Here is a 17151-nt window from a genome sequence, read left to right as displayed (position 1 = left end):
ACTTGGTGTAGCCTCCTCCTTCTTTTCCTCCGTCGCCTTGAATGCGACGGGTTGAGCTTCGGATGTGGATGGATCATCAAGCTCGTTGATCTTCCTCGAGCCTTCGATCATGCACTCAAAACTTACAAAATTCCCGATAACTTCCTCGGGGGTCATTTTAGTATATCTAGGATTACCACGAATTAATTGAACTTGAGTGGGGTTAAGGAAAATGAGAGATCTTAGAATAACCTTAACCATTTCGTGGTCGTCCCACTTTACGCTCCCGAGGTTGCGCACTTGGTTCACTAAGGTCTTGAGCCGGTTGTACATGTGTTGTGGCTCCTCCCCTTTGCGAAGCCGGAACCGACCGAGCTCCCCCTCGATCGTTTCCCGCTTGGTGATCTTTGTGAGCTCGTCTCCCTCGTGCGCGGTTTTGAGCACATCCCAAACTTCTTTGGCGCTCTTCAACCCTTGAACTTTGTTATACTCCTCTCTACTTAAAGAGGCGAGGAGTATTGTTGTCGCTTGAGAGTTGAAGTGCTCGATTTGGGCCACCTCATCCTCATCATAGTCCTTATCCCCTACCGATGGTACCTGTGCACCAAACTCAACAACATCCCATATACTTTTATGGAGTGAGGTTAGATGAAATCGCATTAAATCACTCCACCTAGCATAATCTTCACCATCAAAAGTTGGTGGTTTGCCTAATGGGACGGAAAGTAAAGGTGCATGTTTAGAAATGCGAGGGTAATGTAGGGGGATCTTACTAAACTTCTTACGCTCTTGGCGTTTAGAAGTTACGGAGGGCGCGTCGGAGCCGGAGGTCGATGTTGATGAAGTGTCGGTCTCGTAGTAGACCACTTTCCTCATCCTCTTTTGTTTGTCCCCACTCCGATGCGGCTTGTGGGAAGAAGATTTTTCCTTCTTCTCTTTGTGGTGAGAAGAAGATTTCTTCTCCTTCCCTTTGTTGGAGGAGATCTTCTTCTTCTCCCTCCTCTTGGTGTGGGACTCTTCCGATGAAGTGGTCCCTTGGCTTGTAGTGGGCTTTTCGCCGGTCTCCATCTCCTTCTTGGCGTGATCTCCCGACATCACTTCGAGCGGTTAGGCTCTAATGAAGCACCGGGCTCTGATACCAATTGATAGTCGCCTAGAGGGGGGGGTGAATAGGGCGAAACTGAAATTTTACAAATATGAACACAACTACAAGCCGGGGTTAGCGTTAGTAATAAAGAAACGAGTCCGCGAGAGAGGCGCAAAACAAATCCCAAGCGAATAAGCAAGTGAGACACGGAGATTTGTTTTACCGAGGTTCGGTTCTTGCAAACCTACTCCCCGTTGAGGAGGCCACAAATGCCGGGTCTCTTTCAACCCTTCCCTCTCTCAAACGATCCACGGATCGAGTGAGCTTTCTCTTCTCAATCACTTGGAACACAAAGTTCCCACAAGGACCACCACAAGTTTGGTGTCTCTTGCCTCAATTTACAAGTGAGTTTGATTGCAAAGAAGGATCAAGAAAGAAGAAAGCAATCCAAGCGCAAGAGCTCGAAAGAACACAAGCAAATCACTCTCTCTAGTCACTATGGCGTTGTGTGGAATTTGGAGAGGATTTGATCTCTTTGGTGTGTCTAGAATTGAATGCTAGAGCTCTTGTAGTAGTTGGGAAGTGGAAAACTTGGATGCAATGAATGGTGGGGTGGTTGGGGTATTTATAGCCTCAACCACCAAATGTGGCCGTTGGAAGGCTGTCTGTTCGATGGCGCACCGGACAGTCCGGTGCACACCGGACAGTCCGGTGCCCCCTGCCACGTCATCACTGCCGTTGGATTCTAGCCGTTGGAGCTTCTGACTTGTGGGCCCGCCTGCGTGTCCGGTGCACACCGGACATCTACTGTTCCTTGTCCGGTGTGCCGGAGTGGGCGCGCCTGACATCTGCGCGCGCAGAGCGCGCATTAAATGCGCGGCAGAGAGCCGTTGGCGCGGAGATAGCCGTTGCTCCGGGGTTGCACCGGACAGTCCGGTGCACACCGGACAGTCCGGTGAATTATAGCGGACTAGCCGTTGGAGTTTCCCGAAGCTGGCGAGTTCCTGAGGCCGCTCCTCTTTGGCGCACCGGACACTGTCCGGTGTACACCGGACAGTCCGGTGAATTATAGCGCGAGTGCCTCTGGAAATTCCCGAAGGTGGCGAGTTCGAGTTGGAGTCCTCTGGTGCACCGGACATTGTCCGGTGGTGCACCGGACACTGTCCGGTGTACACCGGACAGTCCGGTGCTCCCAGACCAGAGGGCCTTCGGTTGCCCCTTTGCTCCTTTGTTGAATCCAAAACTTGGTCTTTTTATTGGCTGAGTGTGAACCTTTTACACCTGTATAATCTATACACTTGGGCAAACTAGTTAGTTCAATTGTCTGTGTTGGGCAATTCAACCACCAAAAATTATATAGGAACTAGGTGTAAGCCTAATTCCCTTTCACCTTAGCTCCGCTACGACCACTTAAAGGCTCTCATTAAGAGGACCATACCCTTCCCCACCTTCTACGCCGACCGCAATGAGCTTCTCCTTGAGGAGCTTACCTTGGAGATTGAGGCCCCTGCTCCGGCGTCGGCCCTCTACAGTGTTGCTTCCGGCGGTCAGGCCCCCCGTCGACTGGGGTTGCCACCCGCACTCCACCCGCCGCCCTACGGCCCCTCGTTCGGCTTCCAACGCCGATGGAGGTTGTCGTTCCCGCAAGGGCGGCCCCGGGAACGACGGCTCCACTCGGGGTGGTCCCTCTGGTTAGGGTAGTGACCAGGCGTGGCCGTCATTCTACAATCCCTGCACCAGGACCATCGCCATATGGCCGGGCTAGGCTCCGAGTGCCTCCTGCCCTCCTGCGCTGGCCCTCCTGGCTGCACCTCTCTACGGCGCGCCCCCGACGACTCTGCCCCAGCTCCCGGCTCTAGGACCCCCACCCCCACTTCGATAACATGTGGGAAACCCTAACCCTAGCTCATGGTTGAGAGTTATATTAATAGATTCAGTTTATTGGGCCTCACCCATTATACAGGGGTAAAACTGTAATTACAAGGGGTTAATCCCAAAACCCTAAACGAGTACTCTAACAATTATGATCATATAACCGTTCACATTTTGTTTAATCTTCACTCGAATGTGTAACATGGTTCCTACAGGCAGGAATAACAATCATATATTCATGTGACAAGCCATTTACCAGACAGTTCAAATGCATAATACATGCAAGATAGACTAGCATTTCCTATAATCTATCAGGTTTAGCTTTCTTTATTTTTTAAAGAAAAGCACCGAATTTCCATGGACCACTTAACACTCTTATACCTTTTCTTTGTTGTGACCATCTACATGAGATATCTTGTGGTTTAAGAAAATAGCCATTGAATAAGAACTAATTGGTGTAGTTTGCTGGTTCATGGATAATATTTCCTATACCCTAACATGCTTAACTTTCTTGTTTAGAAAAAAAATGATGCATAAATATTTTTTTCTTAGAAAACAGTTTCAAATAATAATTAGCAAGTACACTATACTGGCCATTACTCCTTAGTTCAAGCAAGTCCGGCACAAGCCTGCTACTTGAACTGGAAAGGTTTTAGGCTTGCAGAGATTTGTAGAGGCAACTCATGAAAAAGAAGTTCGCAGAAACTAGAGCACATGTTATATGTAACTTACAATTCTAGAACTGCTATCAGGACCAATCTTTACAGCTGAATATGCCCCCACAAGTGATGTTGCTTTACTAAAGACGAAGGGTACAGGATGATGCTTCAGAATCTTCTATCGAAGACATCTAGACGCTGATAGCTAGACAACCCACCCTCCATTTCAAGCAGTACGCACTATCTGATAAGTACATGTTGCTAGAAAAAATAGAAGTACAGAGCATGGAAAAACAAAATAAATTATGCGATGAGTAAAAATAAGTATCCAACAAGAAAAATAAACATGTGATTCGTGCTCAAGTCATCAACTCAAACCCAGTAAAAACAATTGCATTCAAAAAAAGAACTCAGTGAAAACAATGATGTTGAAAATGGTATAATCAATAGGTCTTAGTGTCACAATTATCATGAGAAAATTAGTAAACATTCAAAACTGGCCCATTCTTCTAAATACTTGATGAGATTTCTAATCTATTGAAAAGAAAACTACTAGAATAGGGAAGTTATGGTTACAATTCCCCATGATTATAGAAGTTCTAAATGGGAAGGGACACATCAATATGTTCCTGGAATTCCTTTTCTTTAAGCGAAGAGCATGAATTATGTCAGTTTAAAATTCTTACTACTGTTCTTGAATGTCAACATATGTTATTGGTTTGGTCCTAATGAGGCACTTCAACCAACCAATATTGTATGGAGGGACGGAGTAGAAACACAGAGAACACACCAGTTAACTTGAGTACATGCAACAAAAAACCTTCAGTTCTCCAGATATATAAGGAAAAGTCTTACTCTTATTCCTTATATATCTCAAAAACTTACCAATAGAAACAAAATTTGCTGACATGTAGAAAATTCAGACATGCTTCACTTCTGGTTTCAAGAAGATAATGGAAAAGCTACAAACAATTCTCTTGAACACAGAACATGAATTGATAAAATTTGTATTGATGTTACTGTTTTTAAAATTAAAAATGAGGAGGAACTATACCGGCCAACATTGACTACAAGTGTTTCAGTCCCTTTAAACCTTGGTTAGTTAAAGAAACATGACTGTAATATATGAACTGGTTATCTATGGTAGCAAAAGTCTGAAAGAGTAATGATTGTGTTAATGTGTAACATATACCAAAACATAGTATGTAAGTACTTTGCTTTGACTAGTGATGATTACAATCAAAGTGGTCTTGTTCAAAAGGAGCTTATCCCACGTAAAGAGCATAAATCTTATGGCCGAAACTTCCCTGGACTGCAATGTGAATATGTACCAATCTTAGGAAAGGACGCTGATGGAACTTATTCTTGTTCATATTCCACGCTCTTCAAAGTAACACAACGGACAGAATAAAATTGATAGAAAAAACTATGTTTCTGTAAGTAGAATAGCGTCCTCAAAAAGTATAACGACAAGTGTCAACATAACCCAAACTGCATCTGATTCCACTATGAACAATAATAATCAAATCATGTACCAAACTGCAGCAAGACTGAACCATTTGTAAATACCAGCAAAACTACCCCGAGCTGGCAGTATAGAGAAGCTACTCAAATATTTTTCTCTGGTCATTCATGAGGCATAAATTCAGAAGTGCATCTTTCATAAACTCAACAGATATAGCAGAATCATATTCCAGAAAGCTACGTAAAAGTATAATTTGCTTTACTATAGGTGTTCGTGTTTATCTCTACACATACCACACAGAATTCAACTGTTTTAAACCAGTAAAATACAACTAGAAAAGTAAGGTAGTACCATACATAGAAGTCACAGGTTGAAATTCAAAATGAAAATTTCTGATTCCAAAATTACTAAAGCTAGCATCTTCTCTTTAGTAGGCTTAAAGGTTGTTCTTTTGATGTTTGTTCCAAGACTCTAGATTCTATGTTTTCCCATATAAAAGGCACCTCATAAGGCACTCCTTATCAACCTGAGAAGGCCACAAGGGTATCAAAAGGCTTAAGGTTGGGCAAGAGGGCGTTTGAGTTTGTCAACAGGAAACACTCCAACACAAGTTCAGCCTTTGGGAACAGAGAAAAGAGTGGAAAACACAGGCCAGAAAGGTTAGGAAAATTCAGACACCCTGCCCCCCGGCGCGTCTCATTGACCTAACTGCTTAGAAATTACATTTCATTTCTACAGCAGATGTATCACCAACATCAGGGCCTGAGTGAGCTCTTCACCACGAGGACATCCTTTCCAATGGAGCAGCATCTGTTTTTGCGTGGAGGAAATGCCCAAGGAGATTCTGGGCTGGTTCTCTCAACTGATGCTAAACCAAGGCTCAAATGGACACCTGAGTTACATCAGCGATTTGTAGATGCAGTCAATCAGTTAGGTGGAGCAGAGAGTAAGTATAATATTCTTATATCTTCTCAAAGTACAGAGGCCAGCTGAATTCTTATATTTCTATTCATCACCCAGAAGCTACTCCAAAAACAGTCATGAGGCTCATGGGAATCCCAGGACTCACCTTGTACCATTTGAAAAGCCATCTCCAGGTACATTAGAATCAGAATCAGCCTGCTAAAAATGATATTTGTAATGACTAATCATCATTTCTTGGATTCTACAGAAATACAGGCTGAGCAAGAACCTCCAAGCTCAAGCAAATGTCAGTACATCAAAGAATGGTAAGAACAAGTTGTAACTCCCGTATTTACTATTATAATGGAACAGCATGAGTCAACAACTTGTAACCACTTTGCAGCCATAGGATGTACATCCATTGCTGATAGGATTCCTGGAACAAGCGCTGCAACAATGAGCAGTACAAATGTCGTTCCGCAGGCAGAGAAGTAAGGACTCTGTTAACACTCCGTAATTATATATAATCTCAATACCGAAATTATAATATATTTTCCTGCATGCAAGGACTATTCAAATTGGTGAAGCACTTCAGATGCAAATTGAGGTTCAGAGACAGTTAAATGAACAACTTGAGGTAAGTCACTGACACCACTAAGACAATACTCTTGTTCCAAATTTTCACGTGGTAGATAAGGTAGGTCGAACAATGGGCTATCTCAAGCATTCTGGCTAGCAGTCCTAAATGACTTACAAATTGGAACAGCAGGAGTGCAAGCTAATTACCCTTTTAGATTAATGAATAAGATTGTTTAAGCTGAGTCAAGAGATGCACATAGCCATTAGTTAAAGGGTGAAGAAACAAATAATCTGTTTTTTGGACAATAAAACAAATAGTTTATTAAAAATCAAACATGAAAATAGATCTCTCAAACACCAATTCTATTATTGAACTTCTAAACCTTTGATGAAAATTTCCATTAATGCAAGTCTGCAATCTTTAACAGATGGCATTCAACCTATATATGGTCCCTCATTCCAAATTATATTTTTTCTCGAACTACACATGAGAGTTGTGCGTCATTTTGTTAAGGTAAAAAAAAATAGTACACGAGTCCAGAAGGACCCAAATCCAAGTACAGGAACGAACACACAGACCACATCGCAAGAACTAGGCTAGGATCGCGCCAGTCATTTCCAAATTGTAGTTCACTTTAGCTTTGTCCTGGTCTAATTTCTCTAACTTTGTCCAAGTTTATAGAAAACTACATCAACATCTACAATATCAAATTAGTTTCATCAAAAGCTCCATGAAATATATCTAGATAGTATTAAGTTACATGCAACAACTAATTCAATCCAAAATCCTAAGTTGATAGAAATAGTTGGACAATTCACTTGTATTCTAACACTCCCCCTCACGTAGAAACTCTCTCAGGCCTCAAACGTAAAACATGAGCGGAGCAATAATTTTTGTATTTCATTGCACTAATCAGGATTTGAACTCGAGACTTATGCATTTGATGCCATATTAAGTTGCATGCACTAATTAATTCAACCCAAAAAAATAAGCTGATAGAGAGAGTTGAACAGTTCACTTGTATTCTAACATATAGTATATCTATTTGAACTTGTAGATGTTAATTTTTTTTCTAAAAACTCAGTGAAAGTAAGTTTGGCTTAGGATAGAGCCGAAGTGAACTATGATTTGGAACGGGTGGAGTGTGTTCTTTCTCATTCTGCAAGCTGTCCTCTCCGCACCTCCCGTGCTGTGGAAGCTTGCTGCACCTTGTTGGCCCAAGTGCACCTGTGCACTCTGTCCAACACAGATGATGACCATGGAATCAATTAGTGATCTGGAAGCTGCATGCTTGAATAGCAAACCATTCTAGTCTGGTTTCTCTCGCCTCTAGACTTCTTTCTCCTGCTCGTCTTCTACAAATAGGGTTCCCTTTGATCACACAGTGTCAACCACCTCAGCCTCTTCTGTCTGATCATTAGGCAGATTATAGAAGTGCAGGTTCAGGGTCATGATTGTGAGTGGCAGCATCCTAAATTATTTTCTATGGATTCACACACCCAATATTGGAGTCCAACGTTTGCTACTGATTTTAATGGTCCAGCAAAGTCCCGCTTATAGTGTCTATAAAATGGAGTTGTGCTGCTGCTGCAGTGATTCTGATCTGAAATTCAAATTGGAAACAGGTGCAAAGGCATCTACAACTACGAATTGAAGCACAAGGGAAATACCTACAAGCAGTTTTGGAGCAGGCACAAGAAACACTTGGAAAACAGAATTTGGGTCCTGCGAACCTGGAAGATGCAAAAATAAAAATATCACAGTTAGTTTCACAAGTATCAACTGAATGCTTCAGTAATGCAATTACAGATGTAAAAGGAAGTTCAAGTGTGCATAGGTTAGAGCCCAGACAAATCCAGTTTGTTGAAAGTTCAACAAATAGTTATTTGTCTGTGGCCGAAGGATTCATCAAGGAGCAGAGACTACAGCACCAACAGCACCATGGAGTACTAAAAGCACATGATGGTAGTTCATTATTTTGCAGAAAAAGACCGCATGAACATGAGACCCAGTTTGCCCTTAACAGAAGCCTAAGTGAGCGTAGGATGGCACATTTGCAGAATGATGAACAATACAGTAAAGCAGAGTTTGGGTATGAAAGTGACACAGAGATAGTGCATGAGTATACTGCACCCCAAAATGGTGGAGGTAGCACCACCAGTTCGGCATCAGGAAGCAAAGTAGATGCGGAGAAGCTATATCTAGAAGAGCAAAAGTGTGCAAGACAGGTCGCTGAATACCCCAGAGAAAGCAAGCTAATAGATTTTGAGAATTCGTGTTCAGGGAAGAAACTTGATCTGAACACCCATAATGTAGATGACACTGATCAAGCTTACAGACATTTTGACTTGAATGATTTCAGCTGGAGCTGATAATATGTAAGATGATAGAAGCAAAGAAAATGAAGTTAAAAATAATTTCTTCCAACATTGAAGTATTGATACATGATCAAATGTACGTCAAGAGGTACCATTTATGTTTTTAAGTATTTAGTAATAGGGTACAGAAATGGTTTTCACTTTGGGCCATCCGGCAGTTTACTCAAAACTCAAGCAGTATAGATAAGAAACCAGACAAATAGCATCAATGAAATTAGAGCCCATAAGATATAGAACACTATGATAAGTAGATAATAGCAACAAAGTGAAAAGTGGCATTATTAATGAACCAAGAGAAACAAATGGACAAATAGCATTTCAAAATCAATCTACTGGGACAAACATGTCTAACATCACAGACCTTACGTTCTAAACTCTTAGTTCAGAACAGCTTGAAACAAGCAGGGGAAATTTATACGTCGGTACAGATGGATTACTGGCTTACTGCTACCCCTCATAGCTAACATTTTAGATAAGAAACCTCCACTAGTACAATAGGGCTATATGAATGAAAGCAATTTCTCCAAACAGCCACCGCCCTAGTAGTTAGTAGTCATCTCCTAGTAACACTGTAAAACCAGCATATTGTATAATCAGAACATTAACTAACAAGATATGGCCATTTAGATGATATAGCAAGTTTTTAATCAAATATAGTAAAAATGAATTTGTCTTGCTGTGCTTATTTATATACCTATGCGAAAGGAACTCAGCTATGAGTTGTTTAGGATGTCTGTCATTAGATAATAGATAAGGAGCCTTCAGCTGTTTGTTTTTCATGGCCTCCATACTTCTTCATCCGGCGCACCTTTTCTTAGCGCCCCAGACCTCCATCCTCTCTTTTGGGCACCCGCACGGCACACGGAAGATCAGCACGGTACGGCCATTGGGCGGCGCCATCTTCCCGAGCACCGCTTCAAGGTTCAAGCTACCGGTGCTCGTCCCCAAGACCCGCCACGTGGCCGCGGCCCCGCCTCCTACACCGTGCGCGAGCGGCAGCCGGCCACGCACGCACTCCTCCGTCTCGAGCTGGATGTTGTACTCCACGGCATTGCGCAGGCCACGGCACCGCGGCCTGCCGCACCGGGGCGCTTGGCCTCCCACGCCAGCATGGCGGCCCCAGCCGCCACGCCCGCGGCCGTGTCTCAGATTTCAGGTACTGAGCGAAAGCCAGCCTCTTTTGACTCTCCGTATATATAAAAACTTTATATGTTGAATATATATAATTGTAGACACATTTTGATGGGTCAAACGGGAAAAAAACGCAATTAACTAGCTATTGTATATGGTATACGCGTACGTACGAAGGTTGATCGTCGATGTCGTGTTCCGGTGTTTGTAGTCTTATCCGGGCTCTCCATTCCTTCGGCATTTCGGTTGAAGTAGATTTTTTTTTCTCAAAAAACCCCTTTTCAAACTGTACAAGCTTCTTCCAAAACATACGACTTTCTAGATGTACGACGTGCAGCAACACGCCTATTGCCGGGAAAACTTTGAGAGTGCCACCTAACCTAAAGGCAAGGAATTAGGACTATGGGGAAAATAAAAAGGGAGTTAGAGAGGGAGATGTTTTAAAACGAGATCGGCCTTTCATCGAGGCTATTCAAATACTTTGTTTCTAGGCCATACCGTATTGACCCAAACTGTCCAACAATAAACCTATATATAAATGGGAAAAACTCGGGACGTGCCTATTGGGACAACATATGTATCCTTTTATCCTTTGTCCCCGCAACGTGTTGCGATGCGTTACTATGGGGTTTCTGTGTATAACACAAGTAGATGTTGTTTAGATGAGATAGTTGTTCAAAGATGTTTTTAGACATTTACAATAACAGTAAACATGAAGATAAGCTGATATATCTTATGTTACAACCACTTGCTCACATTTGGATGTTATCTACCAAAGGCTCACGATTAAATAATATAAATTATGTTTTGAAAAGTACTGCGCGGTATAAAGGAAATATGTAATGGTGCCGTGCGTTGGTACATTTCTATATATAAATGGCATAGTTATTGAAACATGTTTTAAAGATGGAGCAATTAAAATGGATATTTTAATCATAGGATAGTTATTTTTTAATATATATATATATATATAGATACAGTATATATCTAGGTATATAATAAAATCAAAAGAAAACTTTTTTTTGTAATTTTTAACGGAAGGGGTACTCTCTAGCATAGGATCCCATCGAATCTCCAAGTTGGAAGATGGGCCAAGGCAGGCAGAAGCGAGTGGTCGTTGCATGCAGCAGCCATCCCCTCCCTCCACATGTCAGCTCTCCAACGCGTCGTTTTCGCCTCCCGCCGCTCTCGAGCTGGTGGACCGGCGCATCATGTGTAGAGCTCGCGATCACGGGAGCCTCAAGTCAAAACCAGGAGCGACGCTTGTGTCATCGTGTCAAAGCTCCTGTGGCTCCGTCACCGGTCCCTCCTTTTCTCCGGCTGCCGGCCCACAGGCCACAGGGGCGGTGCGCGGAGGACCCCAGCGATCGGACAGGACGCGGGAGGAAACGACACACACGGGGGGACGCGACGCGAGGCGTCGCTCTCCCTCCTCCCAAGTCAGAGCTCGCATCTCGCCAGACGCCACGCCTCCCCTCACCTCACATCGCGTCGGGGGGCCGTGTCGGGGGACACGAGTGGAACAGAGCGGCGGCCACGACGTACGTGCGGGCGGTCGGGTCTCTTTTCTAGCTAGCCCCGCGAGGAGAAAAAGGAGGTCGTTCACGAGTCACCACCGATCACGGAGAATTCGCATCTGGCTTGACGTCGTTGCTGCCTCGTCGGCCTCTCCTCGCTGCCTTAGCAGTGGCGAACGCGACGCTTACGTGTCACGGGCGGCGGCGGCGGCCGTGACGGAAACAACAGATAGATGAGAGCTTGTGACCTGTGAATCTGTGAGGCGGTCGAGGGAGCAATGATGCTGCTTTTGCTGATGGATATACTAGTATGATATATAGAAGTATATCAAGATCGGGAGCATAGAACTAACAAGCTGGACAATCTCAATCTGCTGGTACACTGTACCGGCACCTGCTGCAGGAGATGCAAATCGATCTGCATGCAGTGGAGTTCTTTCCGACGAACAGCAACCAATTAACCAGCCTAAGAACAACACAACCCACTGCACCGATGACCGATGTGCCTTGCACACAGGACACAGCCATACACACGCGCGGCCGGTGTATATATATACAAACGCAGCTAGGTGACTTTGTTTCGACGACCTTAATTTCTACTAGAACTAGAGTAGAGGAGCTAGCACAAGCGACGCACTTTGTACTACCGGTGTGACGACGACGACGACGGAGTTGGATTATTGATTGGCCGGGTCGTCGTCCAGCTGAGCCGGCCCCCGTTCAAGGTCTTCCGGGACCCTTGGGTGGGTCGTGGCGGTTGTTGGGGCCGGACGGCTGGTAGTCGTTCACCTCCACGTCCACCCTCGCCGTCGGCCTGCCCGTGTTTTTCATCATCGCCGCCGCGATCGCCGTCGTGTCCTGTGTGTGTCCCAACCCAAGACAAAGTCGTCTGTCATCAGGACTACAGCAGCAGCAGCTAGTAGATGACAAGCATATGAATCCATCCACCATCGCTGAATTAATTAGTTAATTGATTGATTAACCTCTGTACGTATATTCGCTAACAGTTGTGCCAAATCAAGAGGGAGAAACACGGCAGCAGGCGGGAGAGACCTGACGGAAACAGCCAATTGCCAGTACCTGAGAGTAACTGAGCTTCAGAGCCGGCGGCGGGTGCTGCTGGTGGCTCCCCAGGCGCAGGCTTCCTGCGATCGCACAGGCAAAATCAGCAGCCGAGACCAAGAGAGGAAACAGCGGGGGAGGGTGGGAGTTAGCGGAGGCCATGCATGGCCGAGGCTCACTTGGCGTGGGGACGGCGGAGACGAGCGGGGCGAGGAGGAGGACAAGGAAGAGGAGGCAGGAGGGCAGCACGAGGAGCGGCTTCTCGGCGTGGCGCTCCATTCTGCCTGCCTGCTCGCTAGCGAGTCGGGGTGTATCTTAGTCGCGGACTCGATCGGAGGGAACGAGGTGCCACGCCACCAGCCAGGAACTCGAAACTGCAATGGGGCTGCTGGATGACGCCGGGTGCTGCTGCCGTGCCGCTGGCTTTAAACAACGGCGTTCCTCACTGGCGTCCGTCTGGCTGCTGAACGTCAACTAAAATGTCTAAATCTAAATAAATGTTACCGGCTTTTTCCCCCAGAAAGGTGAAATATAAAATTTGGACAGCTAGTAGGAGCGGGACTATGCCAGTGCCACTCTGGTTCAACCTACTATACGACAGATCTGCAGCACCTCCTCACACTATTGCACAGCGTAATTGCTAGTGTGTGTCTTATGACACAGCGAATAATGTTTTTTTCCCAGGCTACAAATAATTGCTTGTCGTCTTGGCTCGCTTTCTTTTCAATATATAATTAACAAGCAGCCGTTCTCGTTAAATTTTTAATACAACTCTGTAAACCCTACCCGCTAGATGCACGATAACTCGTAGGTTATACCTTTGGTGTTGAATTGAATGAGTACGACACCGTTAGGACGACGATAGTCAACTTAGGGACGGCGAGGTAGACGGTAGTGTCCTTTTCCTTATTGATCGTGTAGAGACAGATTCGATATCTAGAGTTATGTTTGGGACAGGGTACACAAATGTTGGTTCACTCGTGTCGGCTTGTTTACTATTTAACACCGGTAGAAAAGAGTTCTAAACCTGTGGCGCAATTTAGTTTTTAATAGAGGTTTCGGTTATCAAGCGTGTCAGTAGTATTTCTAGTGGCGGTTTATTAAGTAACCTATCATTAGAAATCCATGATTTATACGTTCGGTTTTCTTAAGAAACCGTATGTACAAATCGATTTCTATAGACATCTTCCTTAGAAAACCGTCATTAAAAACTATTTTTTCTGATTTTTTTAGTTTTTCAAATGACCTTGTACGAAAAAAAAACACCAACATAAAAAGTTGTAGATCTCTAAAAGTTATGAAACTTTATAGTTCACTACTTTTAAAAAAAAATCATTTCGGCTCTCAAAAATTGCATCTAGATTTGTCAAATTTGAGATGCAAATTTTGCAAACGATCTCGGACGGAAAAAAGTATCCAAAAAAAACTTGTAGAACTTCACGCGAGGATGAGGTTCTGGGCTACACAAAACAAAAATGCAATATAGACATGAAGTAAGTGATATGCGGAGTGGTGGAGATGGCTACACGCGAGGATGAGGTCGGGGTTCGATTCCCATAAGTCATGTAGCACGCGAATTTTACACGAAAAATGCTATGAAAGTTCACCGATGTCTATTAGATAATGTTTTAGGTGGTTATATGGGTGAATCGCTCGACACTTTTAAAACTCATCAACGGCACATGCACTACCGGCACTCACTGCATTATTGTAGCACGGGAATTTTAGGCGGAAAATTGGTGTGTTTTAAAACTCATCAACCCTAATTGGGCACGTGCACTACCGGCACTCACTGCATCAACAATTCCCAAGCTCCAGTTTGGCTGCGGCGCGCGCCTAGATATTTTGCCCATCTATCGTCTCACCCAAGCTCACGCAGTAGTGGTGCTTCCTGTACGTTTTGGGAAGCTTTTAGCGATTGTCAAATGGCATATAAAGTACAGTAGTGCACGGTGACCTGCGCGGCACTCGATCGCACAGACAGAGACCTCTGCATGCATTTTCAGGAAGCGGAAAGCGTTTCAGAACTCTTGTTGCCCATCAACAACATTTGACTTCGCTAGCTCTGCGGAGTAGTGGCTCACTCCGATAAACAACTATCATGGCCTGGCCACTACTGGCCTCCCAAGTCAGAGCTTAGTGACTTATTTTTGTACTTAGGATCTTGACCATGCAGGGTCCCGCACTTGCATGCCCCGGCCCCCCGTGTTTTTGCGGGTCTCTCGACCTCGACATCTCGTCGATGCCGCCGCCGCCGCCGCCCCCGAGCGCGCATGTTGCTTGTCTCTCTTGTGATTTGCGAATGGAAAGAGGCGTGCATGTACTGATATCACGACGGCCGGTCAGCCACAGGCCCACAGTGGCGAATCGAAGAACTGAGGGCCTCGACTGATGATCCGGGCTGGGAACCGGCCGGTTCCGACGGCGAAACAACCGGCGCAATGCGCGGCCGGTGGAGCGGTGGGCCGGCGGGGACAGCGACGGCGTATTGGCAGCCGGCTTCGATCCGGGCTGGCCGTGTGAACAACACTTCTATTAAGGGCCCGTTCGTTTCCGTCGGATTGCGGATTGGAATTTGGTAGGTATCACTATTCCCGTTCGTTTGGGCCTGAACCGGAAGTAAACTCGGCCCGGTTTTGACTTTCTCTTCCCTCCAAGGACCGGCACAAACCCTGGCCTCGTCTCCTCCGGATCGATTCCTGGCCAAAGCGACGGCGAGACGTTGGCGACGCATGAGGACGGTGCGAGGTCACTGCGTGGCGGCGCGAGGTGACGGCGGGCCGGCGCCGCGCAGCCCCGACGGCAAGCCTCCCCGGCACCTTCTCACCGGTGAGTATTGAGCTCTCCCATCCTCATTTTTTTCTTGTTCTTGATGGATATGGAAGGGGGGCGAGAGTAGCGAGCGGTGTGCAGGCGGCGGTGGAGGCCGGCCGTGGCCGGTGGTGACGAGGATGAGAGGGTATGCTTCCGATGAGGAATGAGAGGAGCAGATCCAGTGGCAGAGAGATTTCTGTTCCTAGGGGATGCAGAGGGTCTAATCGGATTCCAGGGAGTTCAGTCGATGCTTTCCGATGGCACTATGTCCAGAGGCAGCAGCAACGGTGATGAGTTAGACGCTGATGACGATGACTTGTGGGTGTCAGATTACAAGGGGGAAGAGGCGAACTCAAGAGCCCCAAAGGCGAGTTTCCCGAATTTTGACAGCAGCAGTGAGGATAGTGATGACAAGAGGGAAAACATTGGCAACGGAGAAGAATACTGATGAAGGTTGGGACAGTGACTGAATGACAGGGCTCAAGGAAGAGAAATGTTGATACGTGATGCATCAACGAAGGCCAGCACCAATGGTTGTCAATGCAGGTTCTTTCATCGGTGGTCTTGCTCACGTACTTGTCCAAACGAAATCTCGAGGAGGTAGAAGAGTACTCGTGGTTTCCATGAGAACAACTGTCTGAAAGTTGTTGAAGCGGATGAGTTCTCATAAAATGTCCTTAGATTGTTTAGCCCAAAAATGCACGAGGTGATGTGTTTATTTTCACTGAACCTAGTAGTAGCCAGGAGCGGTCTGTGCAAGTCTGTATATTCAGCAACTTCTTCTTGTATATGTTTATGATGAACCTAGGTGTGATATATGATTTGTCTATGTGTGATCTGTGATTTGTAACTTTATATTGGTTAAAACATATATCAGTTGTTTTTTAAACTGCGATCTGTGATCTGTCTATGTGTGAATTTTTCCAGCTGCCGAACTGTGATCTGTCAGTTTAGATATATGTCTCAGGAATAATTCGGAGAACTGTGATCTATCGAATTATTCGGAGAACTGTGATCCCAGTTTAGCTAATATGTCAGTTTAGCTATATGTCAGAAATAACTCGGCAAATCACAGTATGTCAGTTTAGCTCCGATCCTAAGCTACCGAACAGAGCAACAGAGAATTATTCCAGCTGAAACCTGGGCTGATCAAGTGAAAGGCCCGGAACAAGTGAAAGACCCGGATCAACTAAAACCTGGCCTGGAACTGTTATTGGCCTGGAACTAAAACCGGGCTGCCGAACAGGGCCTAAGTCTCTTGAACTCAGTTTCGGGTACCCTTTCTCCTTTTCTTGTGCTATATTTTTTATACCATGCATCCTAGATCTCCTCTTAGCACAGGGTCTTCTTTGGCCGGGGGCGAGAAGCGTACAAAGCCGCCGGCGCTATCGTCGTTGGGCGGCGTACGTGACGCTGCCACGCCCGACTGGGACAGAAAGATTCCCGATCGATCAGTCAGTCCATGGACCAGCACCAGCTTGGCGTCCTCCAAGGCTCCAACTCCAAGGGCAAGGCATGAGATCCAGCCGTCTTTTTTGCATTTTAATTCTTTTAGGGTTTTATTCCCACAATTACGCTTTTTTAGTCTCATTTTAAAAAATCACCCTCACCTCGGCGTCATCAATATTGTCACCGAGCTACAACGTGTTGGCGCCAATTAATTAATTTGACGTGTATATATAAGAGTCGACGCCTACGTGGATA

The 17151-nt window shown here is 45.3% G+C and overlaps 2 protein-coding genes and 1 long non-coding RNA gene across 4 annotated transcripts; 2 read left to right on the top strand and 1 right to left on the bottom strand.

The window, feature by feature from the left end:
• Positions 1-2978: 2978 nt before the first annotated feature.
• LOC103630521 (Putative MYB DNA-binding domain superfamily protein) lies at positions 2979-9161 on the top strand. Of its 2 annotated transcripts, none has more exons than XM_008651582.3 (7): positions 2979-5721; positions 5804-6008; positions 6083-6159; positions 6234-6291; positions 6369-6456; positions 6533-6602; positions 8171-9161. In XM_008651582.3, the coding sequence occupies exons 2-7, from the start codon at positions 5804-5806 to the stop codon at positions 8915-8917; spliced, it is 1245 nt and encodes a 414-aa protein (XP_008649804.1). In that variant the 5' UTR covers positions 2979-5721; the 3' UTR covers positions 8918-9161. The 2 variants fall into 2 exon arrangements, with proteins under 2 accessions (XP_008649804.1, XP_008649803.1); XM_008651581.3 differs by having other exon boundaries at positions 5481-5721; positions 5801-6008.
• Positions 9162-11916: 2755 nt separating this feature from the next.
• LOC100278231 (uncharacterized) lies at positions 11917-13030 on the bottom strand. The gene is made up of 3 exons (NM_001165464.2): positions 12813-13030; positions 12652-12716; positions 11917-12429 (listed from the first exon to the last, which is right to left on the bottom strand). The coding sequence occupies exons 1-3, from the start codon at positions 12910-12912 to the stop codon at positions 12292-12294; spliced, it is 303 nt and encodes a 100-aa protein (NP_001158936.1). The 5' UTR covers positions 12913-13030; the 3' UTR covers positions 11917-12291.
• Positions 13031-14634: 1604 nt separating this feature from the next.
• LOC103630520 (uncharacterized) lies at positions 14635-16336 on the top strand. Its single transcript, XR_555102.4, has 3 exons — positions 14635-15211; positions 15292-15462; positions 15777-16336. It is a non-coding gene; the product is annotated as an uncharacterized lncRNA (long non-coding RNA).
• Positions 16337-17151: the final 815 nt, after the last annotated feature.

This window comes from Zea mays, chromosome 6, assembly GCF_902167145.1.
Source record: "Zea mays cultivar B73 chromosome 6, Zm-B73-REFERENCE-NAM-5.0, whole genome shotgun sequence".
Taxonomy (NCBI): Eukaryota; Viridiplantae; Streptophyta; class Magnoliopsida; order Poales; family Poaceae; genus Zea; species Zea mays.
Note: the sequence above shows the minus strand (reverse complement) of the source record. Positions and strands in the feature narration are given on the sequence as shown.